The following is a 24,824-nucleotide window of genomic DNA, read 5'->3' on the forward strand; positions in this document are numbered from 1 at the left end:
CTCTCAAACAATCATATTTTGTCCTCTTTGCTGAATGAATACTCACTTAAAACTTCTGCAATCATATTGAAATTTTCAGAGTATATTAGAAGGTTGTCAACATTTTCCCATTTCTCAAATTAAAAAAAATTGCATTTAAGGAACTACCAATTAGAAGTTATCAAATATCAGATTCTGGCAAATGTAGACCAGGGTCTTCAAAATATACCCTGAAAATTTCAAAATTATGGTTTGTTTTGAGTGAGTAATCAGTCTCCAAAAAAAATGCCATTTAAGTGGGAGGTGTGTGTCCTTTTAAGGCAGTAGCAATGGACACAGTCAAATGTAGGCGTGTTTCCGATAATTCTGTGATTTTATAGGAATGTTAGTCACATATATAACCACCATTTTTCTAATCGCCATAACCTGCAATGATAATAATATTATCACTAAGCAAGAAGATAATTATTTACTGCTGGGCAAATATCATAAGTGGTTTCATGTAGAGAAATGGATGTTAATGTATTTTCCCAATAGATTGAGTGCAATCAGCACATACTTTGAAGAAGTGAGAGTTGTTAATGGTGAAATATTCTGAAGAAGTATAAAGAAGTGATTGGCTGATAGGTAAGTCAAAATGTACTCCACTACTAGCAGTGGCTTCTTGGAGGCCCATATTCCTTGGAATTGCCATCTTGGATGGACCCAAGGCCTAATATCTAGCACCAAGAACCTCTGAATTAAGTAACCTTAATAGTACGGTGGTCTTTGTAGAAAGCTTAAGGTCTGTGGTTCAAGTCTTGGTCCACAGGAATTTTTTCCCCTTGGCAATGAATGTGGATTTCATGATTGCTGCTCACATGGTAGGCTTGAAATACGTATTCCAAATTGATCAATAACTGATTTTTAGTATTTTTCAATTGTCCTTTTGGGTTTATTCATCCATAGCTAATGATAATCCATAGCTAATAGTGTAGTTCAGGGCAGTAGCGGATACATATGGGGGGTGGGCAACCCCCCCCCTTGTCCAACATTGCAGAACAGCAATTATAATTTTTTTATAACAGAAGATAGCATTGTCTTGTATGTGTGTATAATCAATTTAAATATAACTTAAACTTTGCATGTGACTTGATTATTTTTCACTACGATAAAAGTAAGGGTAGCTCAAAATATCTTTCTTGCCCCCCCCCCCCCCCCCCCCCCATGAGTTTTTTCGATATCTGCCGCTGGTTCAGCGTGATGATCAGTGATAGTGGTTATCTGCTTTTCATGCTCTCTTGTGTTAATTTATATTTAATTCAAAATTTCTAGCCATCGCATGTATGCTATTGTGATGTTATGAATTCCAGGGAGCCCTTTGTCAGTAGAGCCATTGGAAAGTGAAGCCAGGACAGAGAAGAGAGCCCGACTATGGAGGAACCTGACTGGGTTTTGGATTTTAGGTCTATGCAATAACTATGGATATGTTGTAATGCTGAGTGCTGCTCATGACATTTTATCTGCTCAGGTGAGTTTTTATGGAAAGCGCTGGAATTAGAGAATTTATTTGATCCTTTATTTTCTAAATTTACCAAAATATCTTGGAAAAGTAGATTGTGTTTTATTTTTAAGAAAATATTTTGAAATTGCTTTTGTCTTTTGTATTGAAAATACAATTTTCTTGTTTAATTTGTATTTTGTATGTAAAGTATAATTAAAATGCACTTTTCCCAACTCTGTCTGTGGCTTAGTTTGGGGTGAAGTCTTCCCCACTTGTCTAAGCAATGCTCAGGTTGGACCTCTGAGTGATAAAGTGATCATTTTAAAATCATTGAATTTAAAAAAATCAATGTATTGGGGGTAGGAATCACATTGCGGCATGTTTCACTGGGTTTCTCTACTGGAAAAATTCAATTGAAAAATTTTCAAATATACAAATTCATCCAATATTGTAAATTTATAATGTAGGATATGCTTAGAATCTAAATTTCACAAATCCTGAATTCTAAATAAATAAAAGATAAAAACAGAAGTTACAGCTGAAATCTTTTTTGAAGCAGTGTCATAAAAACTTAAATTGTACTTCCACATCTTCCATCACCTCTAACAATCTTGAATAGTTATCGAAAAGCTATGCAGTTTGGCCATGATTATCAGAACAACTAAACCATCTTTTATCAGTTCTAACAATCTTGAATAGTCATGTTAAAGCAAAATCTTTGCCATATTAACGGAACCACAACTTTCACTAGTTCCAACAATCTTGAATGGTTATCGAATGCCTAGCAAAAGTTCAGCCATGATGATAGCGATAACAACTACACCAATAAATATCTCACACGTCTTTGTCTAAGAAAGACTTCTTTAACCCTCATATGGATCTACAAATTCAGTTACGTCGTTGGATTTAGGGCACCACAGCGGCGCCGCATCATTTTTTGTTATTATCTTTCAAAGTTAGCCTATATTTACAATTTTTCTGATTGATAATGGTAAATACATCTATTATCTTTATTTATCACCGTGTTTTGCTAGATTTACCCCATTATAGTGGAAGTTATAATAAAAAATCTTGAACGCTGCATTCTTTTCCATTTGTTGCTTGCTGTAATGCTCTCTATTTCTGTTCCCTTTGTCTGTTATTTTCAAATGAAAGTTTTAATTTCGTGTGTAGTGGTTGTTTGAAATATTTTTCTGATGTGCAGTTCTGGACAAACTCCGCTTTCAAATGTTTATATTGTTTATATTTCTATGTATCTAAATACTAAAAATGAGGCCCGAATATAATTCGTTTATGCCCATATGACACAATTTTGCTTCACTGCGTCCACCCATATGTTATATCTTTGCAGTGTATATAGAAGGGTAAGTTATTAAACGTTAAAAATCGAACAGCTGTAGGTGAAGTGAGAAGAGACGAGTGTTACTTTCGTGATTTTTACAAGATTCTGGCGATCAAGACAAATCTTACGAATATTCTGGGAGCTTATATCCTGCATTTAAAAAAATCAAGTCTTATGGGTTTTGAAATATAAATAATATGGGATAACAAGCGACATGTCAAAGAACCCAACGCCACTTTGGAGGTGGAGCTAGAAGTATTTTTTTTCCTTTCGCGGAGCCCCATTCCCTCACTGAGGACGTTTCCGAAGATATGGATGGGTAAATGTGATGCGTGGGAGTGCACCAGATGAGGTTTTACTCCTGGATAGGTGGGAAATCCAGAAAAATAAATTTTTAGAAGCATGGGTTATAAGGTGGTAGGGAAGAAGAAGAGGTGCCTATTTTCTTTCGTCCAGCTCTGCGTGAGGGACTGATGGAAGAATGTTCTGGCAAAAATACCCTCACGCTGGGAGGACTTCCCTCGCCTTTTCTTTCCGTTGCGTTTCAATGACCCAAACATCAGTTTGAGACTATCCATACCTTCCCACTAAGCTTCTTTATTCGTCATTCATCGCCTTCTTCCCCCCTCCCACAAAACGTGATTGAACTTCTCTCCACGCTAATGACCCACCCGAGCTGGACCTTCTTGGAATGAAGGGAGGGCCACCGCGAGGCGTTTTGACAAGGCTTTTATTTCCTGTCACTCATGCAGCAATGGAAGGATAAAGAAAAACCAGGCTTTTGTATCTAATTGCCTCCTTGCACTCCCAACCTTTTTCGCGATGAGGGTTTTCTACACTTACCTGGCCTAACGATTTGGGTATTCCCTGATCCTTGGCAGTCGACACACTACCACCCCTTCACCTCAAAACAACTTACCTGGCATCCCTTCTCCTTTCTCCTCCTCACTCACGCCTTCACGTTAGTAAAACCCCCAATGAATAAAATATCTGTGCATTTGAGTACACAAAGAAACCAAAAATATATTTACAAATTTTCACTTCACGGTAAATTGTCTATTCTCCTATTCATCATGAAACGGTTTTTACCATGTAAGTATTGAACTAATTGTCAGGAAATAGAAATTATTTTCTATCACACAATTAGTTGGGTAGTTATTGATTTCACCCCTATGGTAAACTATCACGTCATCAGTAATTATATAAACACCAGCAATTTTGTGTAGATTATCGTAGCGGCATGGTAATATTTTCGAATGAGAGGCACAAGACATATAACAGTAACTGAGCAATGTGTTCTTCAAGGTAGTCGGTGATACCTCTGATTCTCCTGGCAAGTTACAGTTACTCATTCAACGAGAAATATTCACACGACGGTGAGGAAGCATTATTCTACGAATTCGGATAATGTATTGTGTTAAAATTTTCTTAGAATTGCTGTTTGGTGTAATTCTAAACAGAGTAACCCTGGGATTTGCCCAAAGGTGACCATCACCACGGCAGGTACGTGGACGCGGAGCGGAGAAGGTGCCCAAGCAAAACTAAGTCGGAAGCCATGGAAAAAACAACCTTGGCTAGCCATGAGTTTCTATGAATAATTCTAGCAAAAAATTGAAGTTTTGTCAATGAACATAATAACGAGGCAAACATAATGATTCTTAGCTAAAAGGGAAAGCACGATTGGTAATTTAGTATTTTCCTTTTGTTAAACAATTTCACTTGGTTTATAAGTTTAAAAAAATTAAATTATAGGATTATAAATAGATTATAGCATTTCATACGAATAATTGCTTTGACATTAGTGTTGAGAGTGCAGTCCCCGACGTAGTGACGAGGAAATTCTCTGCCCCAGCAAAACAGGCCCAGGAAAAACAACTTTGGCTAGCCATGAATTTCTATGAATAATTATTGTAAAAAGATGAAGTTTTTTAAATGAACAATATATCGATGCAAACATGATTCTTAGCTAAAAGAGAAAGCAAAATTGGTTAGTAATATTTTCCTTTTGTACAACAATTTCATTTTGTTTATAAAGTTTAGAAAATTAAATAATATGATTATAGATAGATTAAAGCATTTCATACGAAACGTAATTGCTTTGACATTAACATTGAGAGTGCAGTCCCCGACGTAGTGACGATTGAAAATTTCAAAATGATCCATTGGAATGGAAAATTTTTACACCACTTTTAAAACCACGAGCGCCGCTAAGGCGCAGAGAATCCATGTGAGGGTTAAACTACTAATCAATGCAATAGGGTAGTTTCCTTCATCAAAGAAAACGAAAGGCATTGATTGAGATTCGTTACCTACCATTAGTGTATTCATAATATACAAATTATTTGGTTTTAGAAATCCCAGTTTAGACGAATGGCAATGGTCAATTTTAACCTCATTTGAAAAAGGCCAGATTGGCGCCCATGCGATGCCACTCCACATGACGTCACAGGGACCAAGATGCTATAGGAGTAGTCAGGAGTTTTACATCGTCTGAGATTACCAATGCATGCATGCGCCACTGAGCTCAGGGAAACATCTCTTAATAATCACATATTAAAATTGCCTAAGGTTGGAAAGTTTCCTTTGTTCGATAGGATATTAATAATCCTTATTTAAGCCAAGCGCTACCTGCTAGCTGGGTACTCAACGCTACTGCCATGCTCGGCAGCAAGCAGCCTGCATGGTAGCGGCATTCATAGCCTCGCATCCAGGTAGCCTCACACAGCAGGAGCCAGACGTCACACGGGCTTTTCTCAGCATTAACACTTAGCCATCGTGTTTTCACTGGCTCAAAGATTTTTTTTTATTTAATCGCAAAAAAGAGATATCATAATTTAAAAATCTAAAAGCGTGAAATATGTACTCCAGGAGTAACAATCTTTCGATTTCGGAAATAAAAAAATAATAGTAAACCATCCTATTCTAGTAGTGTATTAAGCCAACATAAAATGTGTGTTTCACAACAGAAATATGTCACTCATGTTTATACAATAACACAGAAACACAGAACAACTCACGATTTCACTTCACACAAGCAAACCTGCTTGATACACATTTCTCCGACAATGCTTGTAGTTTCTTGTCAGCAATGTAACGCACGTAAGCATAATTATGTTAAATAAATATGCTTACATGTTAAATACAAATATCTATTAGTAATCGATCAAAAAACTGAATACTAGCGATGAATTACTGAATAAACACACTAAAACACAACAATCACATAAAGGCTTTCACTATGTCTCTGAAGAGACACATGAATGACCTAACTCAAGGCTTTGGGGATTTTGCACAGGTTTAATAATACTGATACTAATAAATTTTTTTATCCAACAGCAAAAACTTGACCACAATTCAGTCAACCATGTGCACGTAAACATGAATAACGGGATAATGGTATCAGCGTTGTTGTCGTTAGCTATCTTCCCTAGGCAGGTACTGCCACTATGCCCAATATCTTTTTATAGGAGAAGTAAGGATTTAACTTACGTAAAAATCTGACTGTAGTTTAATGTAAGTGATCACTTCATAAGCCGTCATTGATGGTTTCTGATAATCGTGATAATGAATTCCAGCAGAGACCTTGTGGGTGAATTAAATTGAATATTGAGATTTTCATTTGAATTTTTGTGAATTCAATTGAATATTTGGGAATTCTATTGAATATTTGAGAAGTAAATTGAATATATGAGAATTCAATTGAATATTTGTATATGAATATTAAATTGAATATTTGTATTTTGTAATTGAATTTTTGGAAGTTCAATTGAATTTTTGGAAATCCAATTGAATATTGGCGTATTCAATTGAAATTTTCAATTGGATCTGCAAATTTTTTCCAATGGGGTTGACTATGCATTCAATGCATTCCAGTATTTGATGTTATCATTTATGCTCATATATTGTACTTACCTGTTCCAGGGTGCTGCTGGGGATTGCTATGGTGAAGTTAGCAATTCTACTACTCCCAATGAAAGAGGTTGCAATCTGGTATCTACTGGTGCTATACTTCTTGCTGATATAATACCCTCGGTCATTGTAAAATTTATTGCTCCTTTTTTACCATTCTGTGTTTAGTAAGTTCTGAATTACTTTTTTAATGAAGTGATGGTCTCTAGTATTTGCATGATGTGAGAAATAATTTGTCATCCCTCTTGTTTTCAGCATTCGAATAGGAATTTCAGTACTTTTGCAGGCTGGTGGTTTTGTTCTGGTTGCCCTTTCATCATGTGAAGGTGCTATAATTGGTGTGATTTGTGTGTCATTTGCAGCGGGATTGGGGGAAGCTACTTTCCTTGCATACACAACATACTTCAAAGAGTAAGCAACTCATTTTTATTAATTATGTTTCGAAATGTTATTGTAGTGATGGATTGGATTAGTCAGTGGTTTTAGTTATGTTTTTAAAATATCTTTATGAATATGCAATGAATTTTGTTTAAGTAGAGCTTTATTGCTTTAGCATAATTTTTTATGGCAAAATTTCACACATATTTTATGCAATGGCCATTTCTGAAATTAGCTTTTGTTTTAATCCAAACTTTGTATTGAATTATTTTTTATGCTTTGAATTTAATGGATTTTTTTCAAAAGCATTTCCAAATCTTAAAACCTGTTTTTAAATTATGTATGTACCGTGACTGGTAGATGATAGCAACAAATGTGTTCCATAACAGGCAATTTTATGAGCATAAGTTGAGCAGTGTTGACTGTTGTGTTATATGCGTAATAGCCTTAAAATAGATAGGCTCCATCCCTCTGCTTGTAAGAAGGCATGCATGTCAATAACAGAGTTTATTGAAAGGCTGAAATACCTTGTCAATATTACAAACTTGATTCCATCTAGTTTCATCAGTGAAAAATATGAATCATTTGCGTCACTTCAGCCTACCTTTTGTCTTTTCCCATAATTTCTTATATTCTCCTTTCAATTTTTTAAGTGACAAATTTACTGATTTACATATATTTCCAAGTTTTACCACATATGCTTTGAAAAAGTCCTTTTATCAGTTTCATTTTGAATTCTAGTTTCATTTATGCCGTGTATATTCCTCAATAGTTGAAGAGCAATCAAAGGTCACTATTAGTGATGGAATAAACTACTATTTTTATGGAGCTGCCTCACTACTCACAGCAAACTCCAGAGAGCTGCTCACAAAGTGTGGCTCATCAAAGCGCTTCTGGGTTGAGGGGTGTGGGTAAGAGGGGAGTGGAAGAAAGGGGAAGAGGGGAAAGTGGTGAGGGGGATTTCTGAACGAAAATTTCAAATGCAACATTTCCTAGATCACATTTTGAAAAATTGTATTCAAATCGATCACATATTGCATAGTCACAATGTTTAACAGGTGATATAAATGAGGAACCATTTCTGCCAATACATTATACCTTTCATTGTTGGAAAATGTATTCCATCCCTTGTGCTTAAAGATGACGACAATTTAAAAAAATTTTGATGTAATAAAATATGTATCCTCCTCGAAACTACATGGTCATGTTAACAATTCATAACTAATTTCCCCGGTTATTCTTAGTTGTTTGTGTTAGAACAAATTTTAATACATATTTGTTTCTTATTATTTTCATAAATTTGCCTTGCCAAAAACTTTTCATGAGTATCTTCCACCATTTTTCTTTCGTGATGCATGGAACATGCAGGAGAGAGAATTACGATAAGAGTCATATGAGATTCCTTAGAGTAATCCCCAGAAAATGAATCAGAAGAATCTTTTAAGCGATGTGAATAGGTGAGCAGTGGGCTGCCCACGGAAAGTGCCATGTGCTCCCTTTGACCTGCCAAACGTGCGATGAGCCTCACACGGCAAATGTTTGTGGAAGGAGTCGTGTGCGCATGGAGTCTGACTCCCACCGCACACGACTCCAACGTGCAAATTGTGCGCAGAGGGAGTCATTTGTGGAGGGGAGGGAGTCGTGAGTGGACAGCGGAGGGGAGGGAGTCCCAACTCACCAAATTCACCTCACAGCTCTATCTGCTGAGTCGCACATTTGAATTGACTCACTCGCACAGTGCCCATCACTAGTCACTTTTTTACGCATTGTGGTGAGTTGCATTTTGCAGAGTCATTCTTGAAATGATTTGAATTTTAGGCTGTTGAAGCTTCTGGAGTTGGTATGCTTGCTCAATCTTATGACCTCAAAATATGTGAAGCGATGATGTTAATATCTTAATGATATAATTAGTGTTTATGAGGAATTCACTGAATTACTTATGATGTTTGGCAGCAATTGCTGGTCTTATTCTGGAGGAAAAAGGAGTGGCAAAATTATCACTGAACACCATAAAAATTTAATCCCAGGTAGCACAAAGAAAAAGTACCTGATCATTACCCTAAATACATAGGTTAAGAGAGGGAGGGAGGGAAACTTTATCCAATTTCTGGTAACTAAGTGGGCCTTCACAGTTCGGCATTGCGTTGACACTGTGGCTCGCGAGCCAACCAGATCCCATACATATTTGAAAATGGATGACGTCATGTCGCCAGCTCGCTGGGTAGTTACAAAAAAATCTGATCGTGTAGGATTTTCTCTTAATAGAGGCGGCAGTACGCTGGGGATTTTGAATTAGTTTATGGGACGCTTAGGTATGTAAATCTACATCTATATAATATCCCGCAAGTCGCCTAAAAGGCGTGTGGCAGGGAGTGTTGGGACACCAGCTGTTTACACATAAAAGTGAAGGTCTCTAATGAAGTTAGGACTAGCATTTGTCAAAGTCCTTTATGGTTTGGGGAAAAAACGAATTTCCTTTCCATCTGTTCGGCAAAACATCTCTCGCTTTTATCGCTTATATTTATCGCTTTTGTCAGACCTGGAAATATTGTGCAGCTCTAATATTATGTTCTCCGTGTTGCTCTTAAAGATATCCATTCTCAATTGTTCAAGCAACCTTAGCCTAGCGCGCAGCCTCCGAGTCTCCAACGGCTCCCAACCTAATTCGCTTAACATCTGGGTTACGCTGTCTGTACGACCGTAGCAGTTTTTCACAAAGCACACAGCCGTCCTTTGTATTTTATTCAGTTTGCGGATTAAGTCTTTCTGAACCGGACCCCATACGCTATTCATACCATATTCATATATATTATACCATATTCAAGGTGTGGTCGAACGAGTGCAAAATAGCACCTTTCTTTTACTTTCTCATCCGAAAATCTTCCCACAATACGCTTGACGAATCCTAATTTCTTCAGGGCTATGACACGAATATTCCTTACATGTGTTCCCCATGAGAGGTTTGAGGTATCTTAACTCCTAGGTACTTCACTTCCTCTGTTGTCTTTATGTTAATACCATTTACATTGTAAACATGCTTAACACATTCAGTGCGGATGACATATATATATGTCATGAGGGCTTTTCCACTCAGGCGGATGACATAAATGTATGTCTTCGGGAGTTCGTTTTTCCACTGGTCATTAGGGTGCTCCGATCGCGCCTAGCGTTACTTTTTCACCCTCCCGCAGTTCGGGAGTGACCTTACACCATTGCGGAAGTGTCCGTTTCTAGTTCTACGTTTTCCTTCATTTTTAGTGTTTTTTGTTTACTTTAGTGCTATTTTTGGAACAATTTGGCAGGTTGAGATTTTTCTTTTCAATTCCTCCACCTCTATTTGATTATTCCTATCGTAAATATCATCATCATGTCTTACATATGGATTATCTTTTTTAATTTGTTTTTTTACCTTCATTTTTTATTTATTCATATTTTATGTGCTATCACAAAAATTATGAGTAGACTAACTTTTTTATTAAAGATATTTATCCCCGTTTCATACTCACTACATATAAAAAAATGATCTTAGTGCGGTGCTTCAGTTAATGATGTTATATTTGAATTTCTTTTTGTAGGAACATTTTTTATTAATGCAAATTACGTTTATCCTGGGTGATTTTTTTTGGGTCTTATTCCTACTTTTACGGCATATTTTCTCATTCGTTTCCCTAGGTCAATTACCAATCCTCTATTCATTTCGATTTTATTTCATTTTCTGAGTTATTCATACGTGTTGGGTTAGTTGCAGATTTTCTTCCTTTTCATAAAAAAATAACATATTAATGGCGTATGCAACACTGCATTACATTATCTACAGTATTGGTCTGTATTTTGTTACTCGTTTATTTGTTTCCTTAGCTTTGTAAACAAAATTGCGGAAAAGAATAGACTCAGAGGTATTTAAAGCATTTCGGCATTTAACCATTATTTATGCCCTTGAAATAGTATTTTTATCTTATTTTTTTAATTTATTCATATCTTATGTGCTACCACAAAAATTATTATCAGACTTAATTTTTGTTAATAACGTGTATTCCCGTCTAAAAACTTACTATTTTATTCCAAAATGTTTCCATGCGGTCCATAAGGTCGTATTTTATACTTTATTAATAATTTTAAAATAATTATTGCAAATTACGTTTTTTACATAATTTGGGTTTTTTTCCTAATTTTACGGCATATTTTTTCAGTCATAGCTCCGCATCAATTACTTGTCCTCTGATCATTGTGGTGTTTTCATTTTGTAGGTCATTAATACATTCTAGTGTTAGGTACACATACAGTCTAAATTTTCATAAAAACTAAGGTATTAATCACATATGCAACACTCCATTACACAAATTGTACTATTTTGCTGGATAATTATTAAGGCTCAAGGTTGGAGTCCCTCCCTACCAGCGGCACTCGCAGAGATTATTTCAACTTGCAAATGATATTTTCTTTGAAATAATCCTCTCATAGACGGAGAAAAATGCAGAAAGCATTTTCCTCCAAAATCCTTCACCAAGGGCCTTCACTAAGGGCATAATGGATTGGAAGCCGTTGGACAGGGAGAACTGGAAACTTCCACACATGGGCGCAATTAGGGTTAACACGATTTCTAACGATTGGAGGTCAGAATTAGTGCGAGTAGCAATATTCGGGAGAAAATGTGCCGTGATAGGTTTTTAGGAATGATGCAGGCTCTTAATTTCTCCGCTAACCGTGAAGGCATCCGTAGGACAGTGACTACGATTTTCCCAGAATGTGAAGGTCAACCAGGGCTCTGTCTAAGGCCTTGCTTTCATATCATAAACATTTGTGAGAATTTTTATTGAAATGTTTCAATCTTGCAATAACTCTGAGGTAACATAGATTTAAAAAAATGTTTATCCCAAAAATTTATATTTTTCTTGCCGTTCATTGTGTGTTCTACTTCTGTGACTTGAAAAAATTAAATCTACGGCTGTTGAAACAAAAAAATACACATAAAGACTAATTCCAAGATATTTTCGTCATTAACCTAAGGAATCAACGGTAGAAGAAGTATTATAAATGGAAATATGAAAAGTTCACTTCTTCATGCAAGGAAAATTGCATGTGTGTAATGCGGGTTGCGTGAATTGTCAATTACTGGTGACGGGTGGCATACATGTATGTCATTAGGGTTTTTTACAAATTGCTTGAAATAGAAACAAAAAAAAATGCAAATTCTGTTGTATTACTTCCAAGACCACCGTTATGAAGGAAAATCACCCATCCGTCACTGGAGGTTTCGGTGAAAATATCATCCGCATTGAATGTGTTAAAAAGTGGAAGAACTCTTCAAAAAATTTACCGACATGCATTCACTCAGATTAAGTTTGAGTTTCCACTCTTGGACCCACAAATGAACGTTGTTTAAGTCCGATGATAGAATTACATAGAGCGATCAATAATTTCGTGGTAGATGACAGCATCGTCAGCAAATAAACGTATTTTACAGCTAATGCGGGAGCAGAGATATTAATGTACACAATGAACAGAAGGGGTCCGATTACGCTTCCTTGTGGAACACCTGATGTAACTTTTACTACACCAGAGCTAATTCTGTCAAGAACTACTTTTTGTTTACTATCACTGACAAAGTCGCATATCCAGTTTACCACTGTTTCTTTTAATCCACACGACTGTAATTTGTATAAAAGTTTAGTGTGAGGTACCATGTCGAAAGATTTCTTAAAATCTAGAAGTTATGCGTCAACTTGTCTTTTCGATTCACCAGATTTTAGAACATCACGAAGAAAGAGCGCGAGGTGTGTTTCGCATGATCTACCTTTTCGGAATCCGTGCTGACAGCCATGGAAGAAGTTACAACTGTCCAAGGAAGTCATGATATTGCTAATGACGATATGCTCAAGCATCTTGCCTATAATATATGTTAATGAGATTGGACGATAGTTGCCTGGATCATGTCAGTTTCTATTTTTGAATACTTGTGTTTTCGCTTGCAATTTTCCACTGTAGCAGTAACTTTCCTTCATATTGTGACTTCTTGAATATTATCTCTAACAATAAGTAAGGTGTGATCTGTGGAGCTAACTCCTTGAGGCCATGCGCAGGTATTCCCTCTGGACCCGCACAGGAGTGGCTCAATTGGGAATGACGAATGCCATTGATTTCATTATTCACTATTATTTTGAAGTTTTAAGTATAGGTATTTAGTATCTTTCTTAAACAAAAGACAGATTTTACCCTAGATTAGATTACAATCACTGAGGGGTATAGATTAGCAAAACATATACTTGTCTATGGTATCACCCGCAAAGTACTGGTTGAGAGCTCCTTGCTGGTGACTATGGTTGTTTAAATGCTACTTTATATTATATAATTTTGCCCTAATGATCTGCTCAGTTGAAGCTATTTAGATAACATGACTAGGCCAATCTGTTTGGACAACAGTTATCACAAGTAAAGGTTCCTGTTAAGCTTTCCCGTTGCTCAAGTTCATTGAAGGAATGTAATTTGTTATTTGTCGTATATTCTAGAGATGTGCGAATAGTAGGTATCCATGAATACTCGAATACCTCGAATACTAGAAAGTATTCGATATTCGAGATCTCGAATAATTATGCTAAAAGTATGATCTCGAATACCTCGAATACTTTGAATTTCGTACCATACACTGTCGCACGCACATCATTGGTAGTTGACTCGGAAACAACGTAGAGGACTCTAGTCGTATAGTGCATGCAGTGCCATTTTACGCAAGGTGACGAACTACATCAAATTTGTGGAAAAGAGTGGTGAATAAATATCGTTCAACGTGGGGAACAGAAAATGATCAGGGGGGGGGGAATCTGAAAATAAATGTTCAGTATGCTTTGTGCAATAGGAGGGAACACTCAAAATTAAAAATTGGTTTTCGTTATTTTAAACCAAAGAGATATGAATGAAAAACACACACGCCAAAATTTTAGAGCTCAAATTCGATTTTTAACCGAGATAAGTAGCTTTGAAAGTCTGCTAGGAGCTTCGGCCACGCCCACGGCGCGAAACGTATTTCCATTGGCTGACGCCGCGTGACGTGTGAACCTCATGAATGTCGCGAGAGTAATGCTTGAAGAAGCCGTAAACACACTGCGTTCGTGGAAATAGTGGCCTAAAGTTTATCGACATGGCGAAACACAATGTTAATTTTGTTCTGGCAGATACCAGAAGTGTACTGGCATTATTAACACGGACTCTGGTCATTTTTTTGTCTCAAAAATAATCATTTCATTGAAATGAAACTTCTTAAGATGAAATGTTTACACTTCTGAAAGAGACAGTAATCACGGCAATTATCGTGGATGTTTTAATTTGTGGACTTACCATCATATAATCCTTTACTTATTACTGGTTTTTAGTTTCCGAATGTAAATTGTGAAATAAATGAACAAATGTGCTATAGTTATAGCTGTTTTCTTGCCCTCTGAAGGGAGGAAATTCGGGTTTCTCTCCGTTTCTTTTAGAATTAACATTCAGATTTCGTTGGAACAGCATTTTTTAAAGCAGAGGTCTCGCTTTGGTCCACCTATGTTCCTGATAAATGTTTAAGTCAGTTTTGTACTATGAAAAATGGTAAACTATTGTCATCAAAATGAATGAGTAACTCAGAGATGGGGATTTTTACATGAAAATATCCGTAAGTTCACTTATATTTACATCAGAGTTACACGTACAGTCACTTTCAAAAGTTTTAGGGCAAAGTTTGTTGCACCACTTCTGCTTCTCAAGGAAATTTAGTAACCCATACTCCTTTCGTAGTTATCTGCTGCACTCCGCTGACATTCCGCTTGTGATTATATGCATGCACACAAAGGTACAAATTATTTTATACCTACTGCAAATTTATCATTCCGCTTCTTTTTATGTAAGGTGTAATGATTATTTCGTGAGCATTTACTGCATACTTGCACCGGTTTTACCTTAAGTGGTTAAATTAATTATTTATGATTTTTGTCATGTGACGGGTCGCCGCGGCGGTGACCTAATGAGCAACGCTTTGAGCTCGGGTAGTGAAGATTGAGGGGTCGGGACTGCCTCTCATAATTTCTTCAGCTCCTTTCCCTACTTATTAACAGGTTTATTATAATCGTTATTTCGCTGCATTTGATATTATGCTTTTATTATTGCGGATGCAAATTTTTAAAATTAAGAGAAAAATGGTGGATAAAATCCTGGCGTTATCATTAACGTACAGTTTGAAGTCTGGCGAAAGGTGTCACACATTATAATTTATTATTTGTCAATTATTCTTTTTCGATTAATGATAGTTCAAACTATTTGCTAGTATTCATTCAGTAAGTATTTGCCTCCGGTTTCTCTGTTTTGTTGTAAGATTTGCAAAGTTATACGTGTTTATTATTTATTACTATTTGTTCTTCTATTTATAGACCTGGCGGCACCGGGAGTCAAATGTGCTTAATTCTATTTATCGTGAGTACTTCGATATCATAGTGTTCCTGGAGTACAAATTTGAGATTATCATGTATTACTTTGTACTATTTGGCACATAACCAGGTTAGCGTCGAAGACCCTTTCCGTTGCAGTGGTTGGCTTTTAATGCGCAAGATAGAAACACAGAGTGAAAACCGGGGCAAATATGTAGTAATTGCACACGAAATAATCATTAAATTCAACACAAATTGAAGCAGAATGATATATTTGCAATTAAAAAGTAAAATTTCCCGTTGTGTGCATATATATTTAAGCACCTACGAACTTTTTGCGATGTGTGGTCAAAGAAAACAAAAGGAGTAATGGAAACTAAATCTCTTTGAGAAGCAGAAGATATTTACATTAAAATGGCCATCACACATTCTATAACAGCCTATTTCTGAAGGAATATTAAGTCTCCGTGCAGCGTCGCACCACCGCCTCCCCGGTCTGGGTCGTTTGGCACCACAAAAAATACTTTTCTGGCGTTTAACGAGAGGTAAATTCACATCTCGGCACACAATAATATACATAAGGTTTCCTACTACTCATTTAAAATTCTCCGTTTTATCTAGTATTTACTTATACTCGAAATAACATATACGACAATGCACTCCTTATGCAAGCGATGCGGACATCATAAGGTTCACACGTCATCAACATGGCGTCGCCCGAGAAATACGTTTTTGGCGCGGAATTCAAGTTGAAACTTCAAACTGCTCTAGGGGCGAAATTATTCTGCGCTCAATGGTAAAATTTGGTGAGAGCCTTTCTTACACCCAATGCTTTATAAATCAGACAAAATATTTGGTAGTGTAATCCCTTCTATTCTACTATTCAAGGTATTCCAAATTTGAGACATTCGAATATTCGAGCTATGATTTAATATTCGAATTCAAGAAACCTGCTATTCGTCCCATCTCTAGTTTAAACTTATGAACACCCAATATCGCTTATACGCTCTCCATTTTCACAGCAATCGATCACTTTAAATTTCTCTTCTAGGTTTATGCTTTTTCTTGATAGCTTCTTGATTTTTCTACCCGCATTCCTATTTCTTGTCATTGTTCTCTTGGTTTGTACTCTGTATGGCTCTATCGAAATCACCTACTGCTGGGCAATTCTGCTGCTCTGTATTCCTGAGATGCAGAGGGCCTACGACTGCTGGGAGGGAATGAAGCCATTGTGTTTGCCACTCTCTAGCAGACCCTTCTACGTGTTGATGCTATTCATACGGAACTCGGGCACCGCTCAATGTTTCCCTCGTGAATGTTGATGACCTTGAATGCTTGAGGGTAGACCCTCTACGTTGAAGTCAATTCGCCCAATAACCTATGATGGGAAAAATTATGTCTCAAGCCTCCGAATTGCTTCCGAAAATCTCACCACTCACTCAGCGCTTAATCAATGATCTAAATTCACTAATGTCATTCTGCTAAGGAGGCGAGATAAATTACTTCAGTAGGCCGGCTATCTGGAAACCATGACGAGTAATGCTTTTGGCCATTGCGCAACAATGGATTTCGATGAATACATAAAGAAGATTAAGAAATCCAAGACTCCATTGCATTTTTCCAACTACATATTTCCTTGCTTAAAATGCTTATAAATGTTTAAAATGCTTATAATAATCTTCGAAATGCGCCGTATTTGGTCTCAATTTTTTTAATTACATGCACATTGCTAATATTTCAATCTAATAAAAGTATAATACCAATTGCCGAAAGTCATTGTTAGACACCTTTTGGGCTAATAGGTGACTCATGCAGCAGTTGACCTCCAGAAATGGGGAACTTCGAAGCGGGTAAGCTGAAAAAGGTCAGCAGGCGAGAAAGGGGGAGGCATGAAAAAAGCTTTCTTTTGTTCTCGTGTAACTGGATATTTTCTTTCGAAGCTAAGGTCTTTGTAATACGATCCATGCACGAGCTGGAATCTTTTGTTTGATTTTGGAGAAAAGAAAAGCTTAGAGGGGGGGAAGTGCTGTGCGAGTGCTGAGTGGAGGGTGATAGTGGATCTTGGGATATGTGCTTATGTTACTATTGCACGGGATTGAGCTTCTCCCTGTGGTAGTTTCATCTCATGGGGAGGATTCAAACTATGTGCCTGTTGTTAATAGCCATAAATGACACATTGTATATATAATTTGTCTCATTTTTGTCAAACGATGGATGCGGGAAAATTATACTTCGGGACCGCTATTATTTGAGCTATGATTTACTATTCGAATGCGATATTCAAGTTCAAGAAATCTGCTATTCGACCCATCTCTAAGTTTTAATGATGCTTCATTTTGATGATGTTATTTTTAATTGCGGTTTTTAATGATGCTACTGGTGCAAATGATTTCATTAAATTTGAAATAAAAAGCCTACAAATATAATATAATAAATATACGTATTATTTATATATTCATCAAGTGAAATAGATGAATGACATTTAATATGCTTTGTGCAATTCTAGTATTCGAGGTACTCGGAAATCGATATATATGAGTATTCGAGCTATGATTTACTATTCGAGTTTGAGAAATCTGCTATTGATCCATCTAGTATATTCCAAGTTAGGAAATAAAAGTTAAAGGTCATAATAATGCATAGGCAAGTGCCATCACTATTTATGTACATGATTAGCGACTCTATGGTTGCCAAATTAACTTTCAATGCAATTAATAGTTAAGAAGAATGTTTTAAGAAATGAAATTGCAAAAAATGCACAAAACAGCGTATGTATTGTGCATTAGGCATGAAATCATATGATGGTATGCTCCCGGGCCAATTTTTAGGAGCCAACACTTCTTGCCTTTCATTTTTTTCACAACGCGGAGCTGCGAAGGGCAAAATTTGCTGGTGAGGTGGGAGCTCTTGTGGAGTTGACGCAAAACAGAGCTGTAAAAGCACCCAAAGATGGAAAGAATTTTGGTTGGGAATGGATAAAAGGGTGGTAAAATTTAGCAATTATAATGGTAAATCCTCCCTATCTGACTACTGCACTACCTACCTATCCCCAAAATAAACTAGTCATGCCTTTCAAATTCATATTGATAAGCAAATGCCTATCAATGTTATAATTGAAATGTTTCGAAGATAATATCAATCCATCAGTGGGAGAATTATCAATACATATAGACCTTATATTTGCCATTCAGAGAATTTAAATGTATAGAAATTACTTCATAATAAGGAAATAAAAGACATTGAGTAATCTCATTAAATTCTTACAACACAAAGCCTCCAAAAATTTTGATGCAATTAGGATTCCTTCAACTAGAGGAGGGCCACTAAAAACTTGATGGGCCGATGAAAATCGTAAGGCTTGATGAAGGTGCAATGTCTGCTTCTTCCTCTTTACCTGCTTGTAAGGAAAACATGTCTATTTAGAAAAAAACAAGTGCCCTCCCCAAAAATTATGAAATGAAGGAAACATTTATAGATGCAGCTGTAAAATAATATTAAGAAATGCACTCACCTTAAGAAAGAAATGCTTTAAAGATACCACACATGCAGCACATACAATTCAATTGAGCCTCCAACCATGAGCCTCCAAAAATTCTGATATGATAGGCAAAATTCTTTAACCTTGTAGAGAGCAGCAAAATACCTGATGGATGGATGAAAATCCCAAGGATTGATGGGGATGTGAAAGTCCACTTTCTACTCAGATACTATTATGATTGAAAATTTGTGGTTTTCCCATGACCTTTGTGCTCAAAGGTGACACCTAAGGGAAAGTTGATGAACCACATCAGATTGTTCCATCTCTTCCACCCCATTCCCCCTTCAATCCGAATAAATGGGATAAAGTCCCAGTAAAGCAGGGAAGGTTAGTATCTTCTCATTTTACCCTAAATATTTCTGTCTCAAGCCTCCTTTTTGCTTGCTGGGATACTGTAGTAATTGCCAGTGAGTGGTTATTTCATCATTTTAAGCAGCAATAGGTCCTGTGACAAATATTCCTCTGTTGATTTTAATTAATATGCCGGTTCAATTCCATGGACGGTTGAGTTCATGATGTTTTGTGCAATAGTAGTACACATATTCTTTATTTTTCGATTGGCATTCTTGAAGATTTCAATGGTTATTTATTACTATGAATAACATATTAGAATTGAAGAAAAGTGTGGTGGCATGCATTTGCTTTCAATAGTGAATATGTGCTCATTTTCTCTTAAGATTTTGTTCAATACAATTAAGTTACACTTGACCATTCAAAAAAAATCGATATGTCGATCGTTTTAAGGTCAGTAACTCGCAAACAATGTCCACGCATTTGTTTGCGCACGTATCTTCGAAGCGCAATTATTGGTCCGTGTGTCATGACGAGACACAGACCTTAAGCCTGTGATTGGAAGACCGGTAATCAAAGTGATCATTAACCCTGACGAGAAATCAGACACCTCTTCCCTTCCCTGCCACCCTCCATTCATTTTCCCACTCTCAACATCCATCCGGCTCTAAATGTTGCTAACGATAGGCGACGTAAAAAGAGCACTTTCATTGCTGCGTTTGCATTGCCGGCATTTATCGCGTTTGGTAAATTTCTAGTAAACGTGTGGTTGGTGATTTTTATGTAATCAATATTTATTCCTAATATTAAAAAAACGGACCGTGAATTTGACGAAATATTGACAGTGAAAACCTGGAAAAAACCGTGAATTTTATAATTCTGTTAGAGTGGGAACCCTGAATGTGTACGAGTGGATTGGCAAGACACTCTGAAATTAATGGAAGAAAGCAAATCAGGACAATCAATGTGTGTATTTAGAATATTGTAAATAACTTTTAAATGTGTTTTAATCCTTTGTTGGCAGAGATCAGTGATTGATACAGAAGATAGGAGTGAGCTGGTGGACATGTCACGTAAGTGGGGAACTGTATCTTACAATTCTGGCGAAGAAGCTTGTTGTACTGTCAAGAGAGATGAGGTTAGAGGGAGCTGCGGTGGACCATATGGGAGAGCAATATTCGGTGACTGGAAGGATAAATGCTCAGAAGTATGATTTGAGAGCTGTGGGATCGGTTATTTTTGTGTAGCGGTAGAGGAGATCTAAAAGTGACATAGCTTTGCTCTTGATTAAATGAATGTGTTCTGAGAAGTTAAGTTTAGTGTCAGTTACGATGCCTAAATCCTTCACGGCCAAAACATGATGAAGAGGCTTGGAGTTAATTGAATATTGAAAAGTAATAGGGGATTTTTTAAGAGAAATAGTAAGGGAATTGCATATACTGAAATTTATGCGTAGGTTCCAAGTATTGCACCATTTTGTAGTCAAGTTTAAAGAATTTTGAAGGACTTTGCAGTCCGAGGTAGCTTGAATTTGCTTAAATAGTTTACAGCCGTCCGCGCAAAAAAGAGTATGTTACTGGGATGGAGGCAAAAGTGTGGCTAGGTCATTGTGGAATAGGCTAAATAAATTTGGCCCCAGGTCACTACCTCGAGGAACACCTAATGTTACCGGGGACCAGTAAGAGGAGGTGCCAGAAAGTATAACTCTTTGAAATCTATTTGTAAGAAAGGATGATTGAGAAAGATGCCATGCACGTTGAATCGTTGACTAAGCTTGTGAAAGAGGAGGGCATGGTCGAGGGTACGGTCAAGTCGAAGGCTCTGGAGAAATCAAGGAATATGGTGTCAAGCTGAGAATTTTTTGCTATTGAGTTGACAGCATGATGATGGAAGACAGATAGGTTAGTAACTCAGGAACGATTAGGAAGGAGACTAAGCTGATTATTTGATAGGTTAGGGGATGTAAAGTAATGTAATCTGTTGAGGATAATCCTCTCAGCAACAGAGGATAAGATAGAAGTAAGGAAATTAGGCGGTAATAGCAACTTCACATTCAGGACCAGTTTTATGGATTGGTATAATGTTTGCCATTTTCCTCTGATGCATAAAGACCCCGAGCATGAAGCAGCGATTCAACAGAAGACTCATAGGAATGTCGAGGGAGGAGGTGCAGTTACATATAAAGATAGGCCTGAGGCCATGGCCATCAGGGCCTGGTGAACAATGGAGGGGTATTTTTAAGAGAAAGTGAAAGACTTCCTGTGGATCGGTCTCAATGTGGGAAAGACAGTGCATACAGCAAGATGTGAGGGAGTGGTCAGGGAGAGTAGGGAGATTGGATGCAGCATTAGACTATCTGAAAAGTATTTAGCCAACAAGTTTGGTCTATTGGGGACCTCTGCGTTACTTTTATCATAACAAACATTGCCCGGAATTCGAAAATGATTACGGCGGTGATTCACAGAAGACCAGAATTTTTTAGGGGTGGTGGTAATAGATGAGCACACACTACAGTACACTCCCAATTATCCGGGGTAATGATGGGGAGAGATGGCACGAATAATCGGAAAACACGGTTAATCCAAACTTTCTGTTAAATGTCTTTTAATGTTCATAATTTACTTAAAACAAACAATATATTATTATTTATGCAGTTATTGTGTTGCTTTAGAGTGCTTCCAGGACTCCTTGAGAGCTTTCTTCGCCAGTTCGCGATCTTTTTTAGCGACGATAGCGTGGATGTACTCGTATTATTAATGCTTTGTGTATGGCCTGGTTTCGAAAACCACGCATCCGTGGCTGTGTGATAACGGATACAGGAAAAAGGTTTGCACGAATGCTTCAAAACCACTGCTTCACGTCGCAAACTACACTGTCAGGCACTACGCCACGTACTCGCGTCTCGCACAAGTTGCCCGGGTTGAAACTGCTACGGGACTTGTATCCGTGATCAAGGAGCGCGGTCGCGCACTGCGAGGCTTGGAAAACAGAAACACGGTGCTCCCGTGAATGCAACTAGAGCGCGATCGCTTCCGTTTCACGAAGGGGATTCTAACGGAAGTGATAAGCCCCGTATGTCCTAGCATTGATGCAGTAATTCTGGTGATTTTGCGTAGGATTTTTAAAAACAAAGATCGCGGAAAAAATTGAGCGAGAGTGAAAATCATGCACGGATAATCCGCAACCCGGATAAACCGCAGCCGGATAATCGGGAGTCTACTGTATTTGTATATTCCTTGTGGTCACAACGGATAAGGGCTTTAGAATATCGACGAAGCTCTGTGTAAGAGTGACGAGTATGTTCATTCGGAGTCGTCTTGTGGAGGTACCATGCTTGATTTTTGTTTATGAGAGCATGCACGGTGTCAGCTTTAGACCAGGAGGGGAATTTCTTAGATTTAGGTTTCATAATACGGACAAAATCCTTAACAGCACTTTCAATGACGGCGTACAGGAAGTCCACTCCATCTTCGGGGGTGAAGGAGGAGAGCACTGACTGAGCAGGGTATGAGGTCGAGGAAGCAGTTTACAACTTCCCAGCAAACGTTCAACCATGCAAGGAAGGGTTTCAGAGGTCGGGGTGGTACCCCACAGTGTTTCTTGGAGCTGGAAAAATTGTAAATGACGTCAAGGGACTCATGGTCCGAGTGAAAAATGTTTCTGCTGGGGGTGCCTCGGGGGGAGTGGTGGAAAGAAGGAAGTCCAACGTTGCTGCGTTTCGCATCCATTCATTGCAGAACTGGGAAAGATGAAGGGCGTGATGAAATTTTGGAGAAAGTACTCATCATTGGTATCAGACAGAGGCCCTCTCGTTGGAGACTACCAATGGATTGAGAGATTAAAGTTACCTAAAAGGATAATGGGATGAAGAGTAATGACACTCATCACAGAGTCATGGCATTTTTCAAAGACGGAAAGATTACTGGCAGGAGGACGATAGAAACAGCCCATACAAGTATACAAGTTTTGATAGGTTTTGAATGTTTATGAGAGGGTGGAGAGGTTTAAAGTGAGATCAAGGATAGATTCTAAGTCATACTTGGAGAGTAGTCATTTTAAAATTTCTTTCCCTCTGATGAATGGGTTTCCCTTTTTCCACCTTTGTTGGGACGTTTCGGAAGGAATTGAAATGTTGATTGTTGTAGCCAGGAAAAATTGTAAGGGACTTGGTCCTTACTAATAATCAGGTGCTAAAAATCAGGTATCAACATACTTATGGTTTACACCACCTTCAGGTATACATTTTGTGTATGGCTAATTGCTTTGGCTTGTGCATGTTGATCAGCAATGACCATTAATTATAAAAATATACATTTGCTTTAATTACATTTCAGAAATGCATACTATACCATGCATCAATGCTTTTTTCTTAGTTAACTATTTAATATTATGAAAAAGAAAATAAACTTTAACACATATAAATATGTTTCAAGTGTATGCAGAGGCTACAACCCTCACTTTGAGCATTTCATCTGCGTTACCACCAACCAAAATCTAGATAGTACACTCCTTTAACCTGTACTCAAACTAGGATTTCCTAATTTTCATTGAGTGCTGAAACATCTAGCTCAGTGAGAAGCGTAATGCTCGAGAATTAATATCAGTTATTGTTCCACTATTTTTGTATAAAAACTCTTTACAGCATTGCATTTATGCATTATTCATGTATAGGCGTGCAATATAGAAAATATGGACTTATATTTTGAGTTTTGTTAATTTTTCTGAGCAAACATCAATGATAAATGATGCATCTTCAAACGTTTTTAATAATATTCAATATTAATTATTCATGATAATTCATGTGAAAATTTTTATCCAGTCTCTGAGAGAAACCCAATTACCTTCTATTTTGTGTTTCTTGAAATAGCAATCTTTCAAAAGTTAAATGCAGTAAAGCATTGCTTTTGTGCTCCAGAAATTGATGTTTTGTTAGAATGTCTTTTCCTTCATCCCAATGATTTCTCTCTCCCAGCAGTGTGGTAAGGTTTACAAAATTTGAAATGATCCAGAATTTTTGATAGACCATGAAAAAGTACATGGGTAGATCATGTAATTCTCTATTAGCTACAACAAAAATACTGTCAAAAAAGCTGATGAGTGGTGCTGACTGGACAACCTACGTCAGCACAAATGCTTCATGCTGACTGCTATGGTATTAAGTGCTTTTGATCAACTATTCCATTATGATATTGCTTGCTGCCCTAATGCTTTGAGCTACTTGATACATTTTCATTAAATTGAAGCTAAATATATTTTTCTTCATAAACTGTTTGTCTGAACTAAAGCTTGCTCAAGAGATAGAAACAATATTGTCTTCCGCACAAAGCATCTGTTATTGAGAATGGGGAGCCATGATTCCCCTTAGCAAAGATTGCTAGCAAATGTGCAAATAGCGGTGGGCATTAGGAAATGTGGTGGAAAAATATTGTGGATGGGTCAAAGGCTTGGATTCCACAAATGGGAAAAGACAATCTCCGGTTTTTCACATTTTTGTAGCAACTGTTCTTTGCA

The 24,824-nt window shown here is 37.2% G+C and overlaps 1 protein-coding gene across 9 annotated transcripts in view; it reads left to right on the forward strand.

Moving 5' to 3' along the window:
* Positions 1-24,824, forward strand: part of LOC124171869 (battenin) — a 68,348-nt gene that overhangs the window by 15,616 nt on the left and 27,908 nt on the right. For all 9 annotated transcript variants that reach the window (XM_046551233.1, XM_046551231.1, XM_046551232.1 and 6 more), the window contains exons 3-5: positions 1,332-1,489; positions 6,726-6,880; positions 6,969-7,124. In XM_046551233.1, the coding sequence (XP_046407189.1) occupies positions 1,332-1,489; positions 6,726-6,880; positions 6,969-7,124 (469 nt within the window). The remainder of the gene's footprint in view (positions 1-1,331; positions 1,490-6,725; positions 6,881-6,968; positions 7,125-24,824) is intronic.

The sequence above is a fragment of the Ischnura elegans genome, chromosome X (genome assembly GCF_921293095.1).
Source record: "Ischnura elegans chromosome X, ioIscEleg1.1, whole genome shotgun sequence".
Taxonomy (NCBI): domain Eukaryota; kingdom Metazoa; phylum Arthropoda; class Insecta; order Odonata; family Coenagrionidae; genus Ischnura; species Ischnura elegans.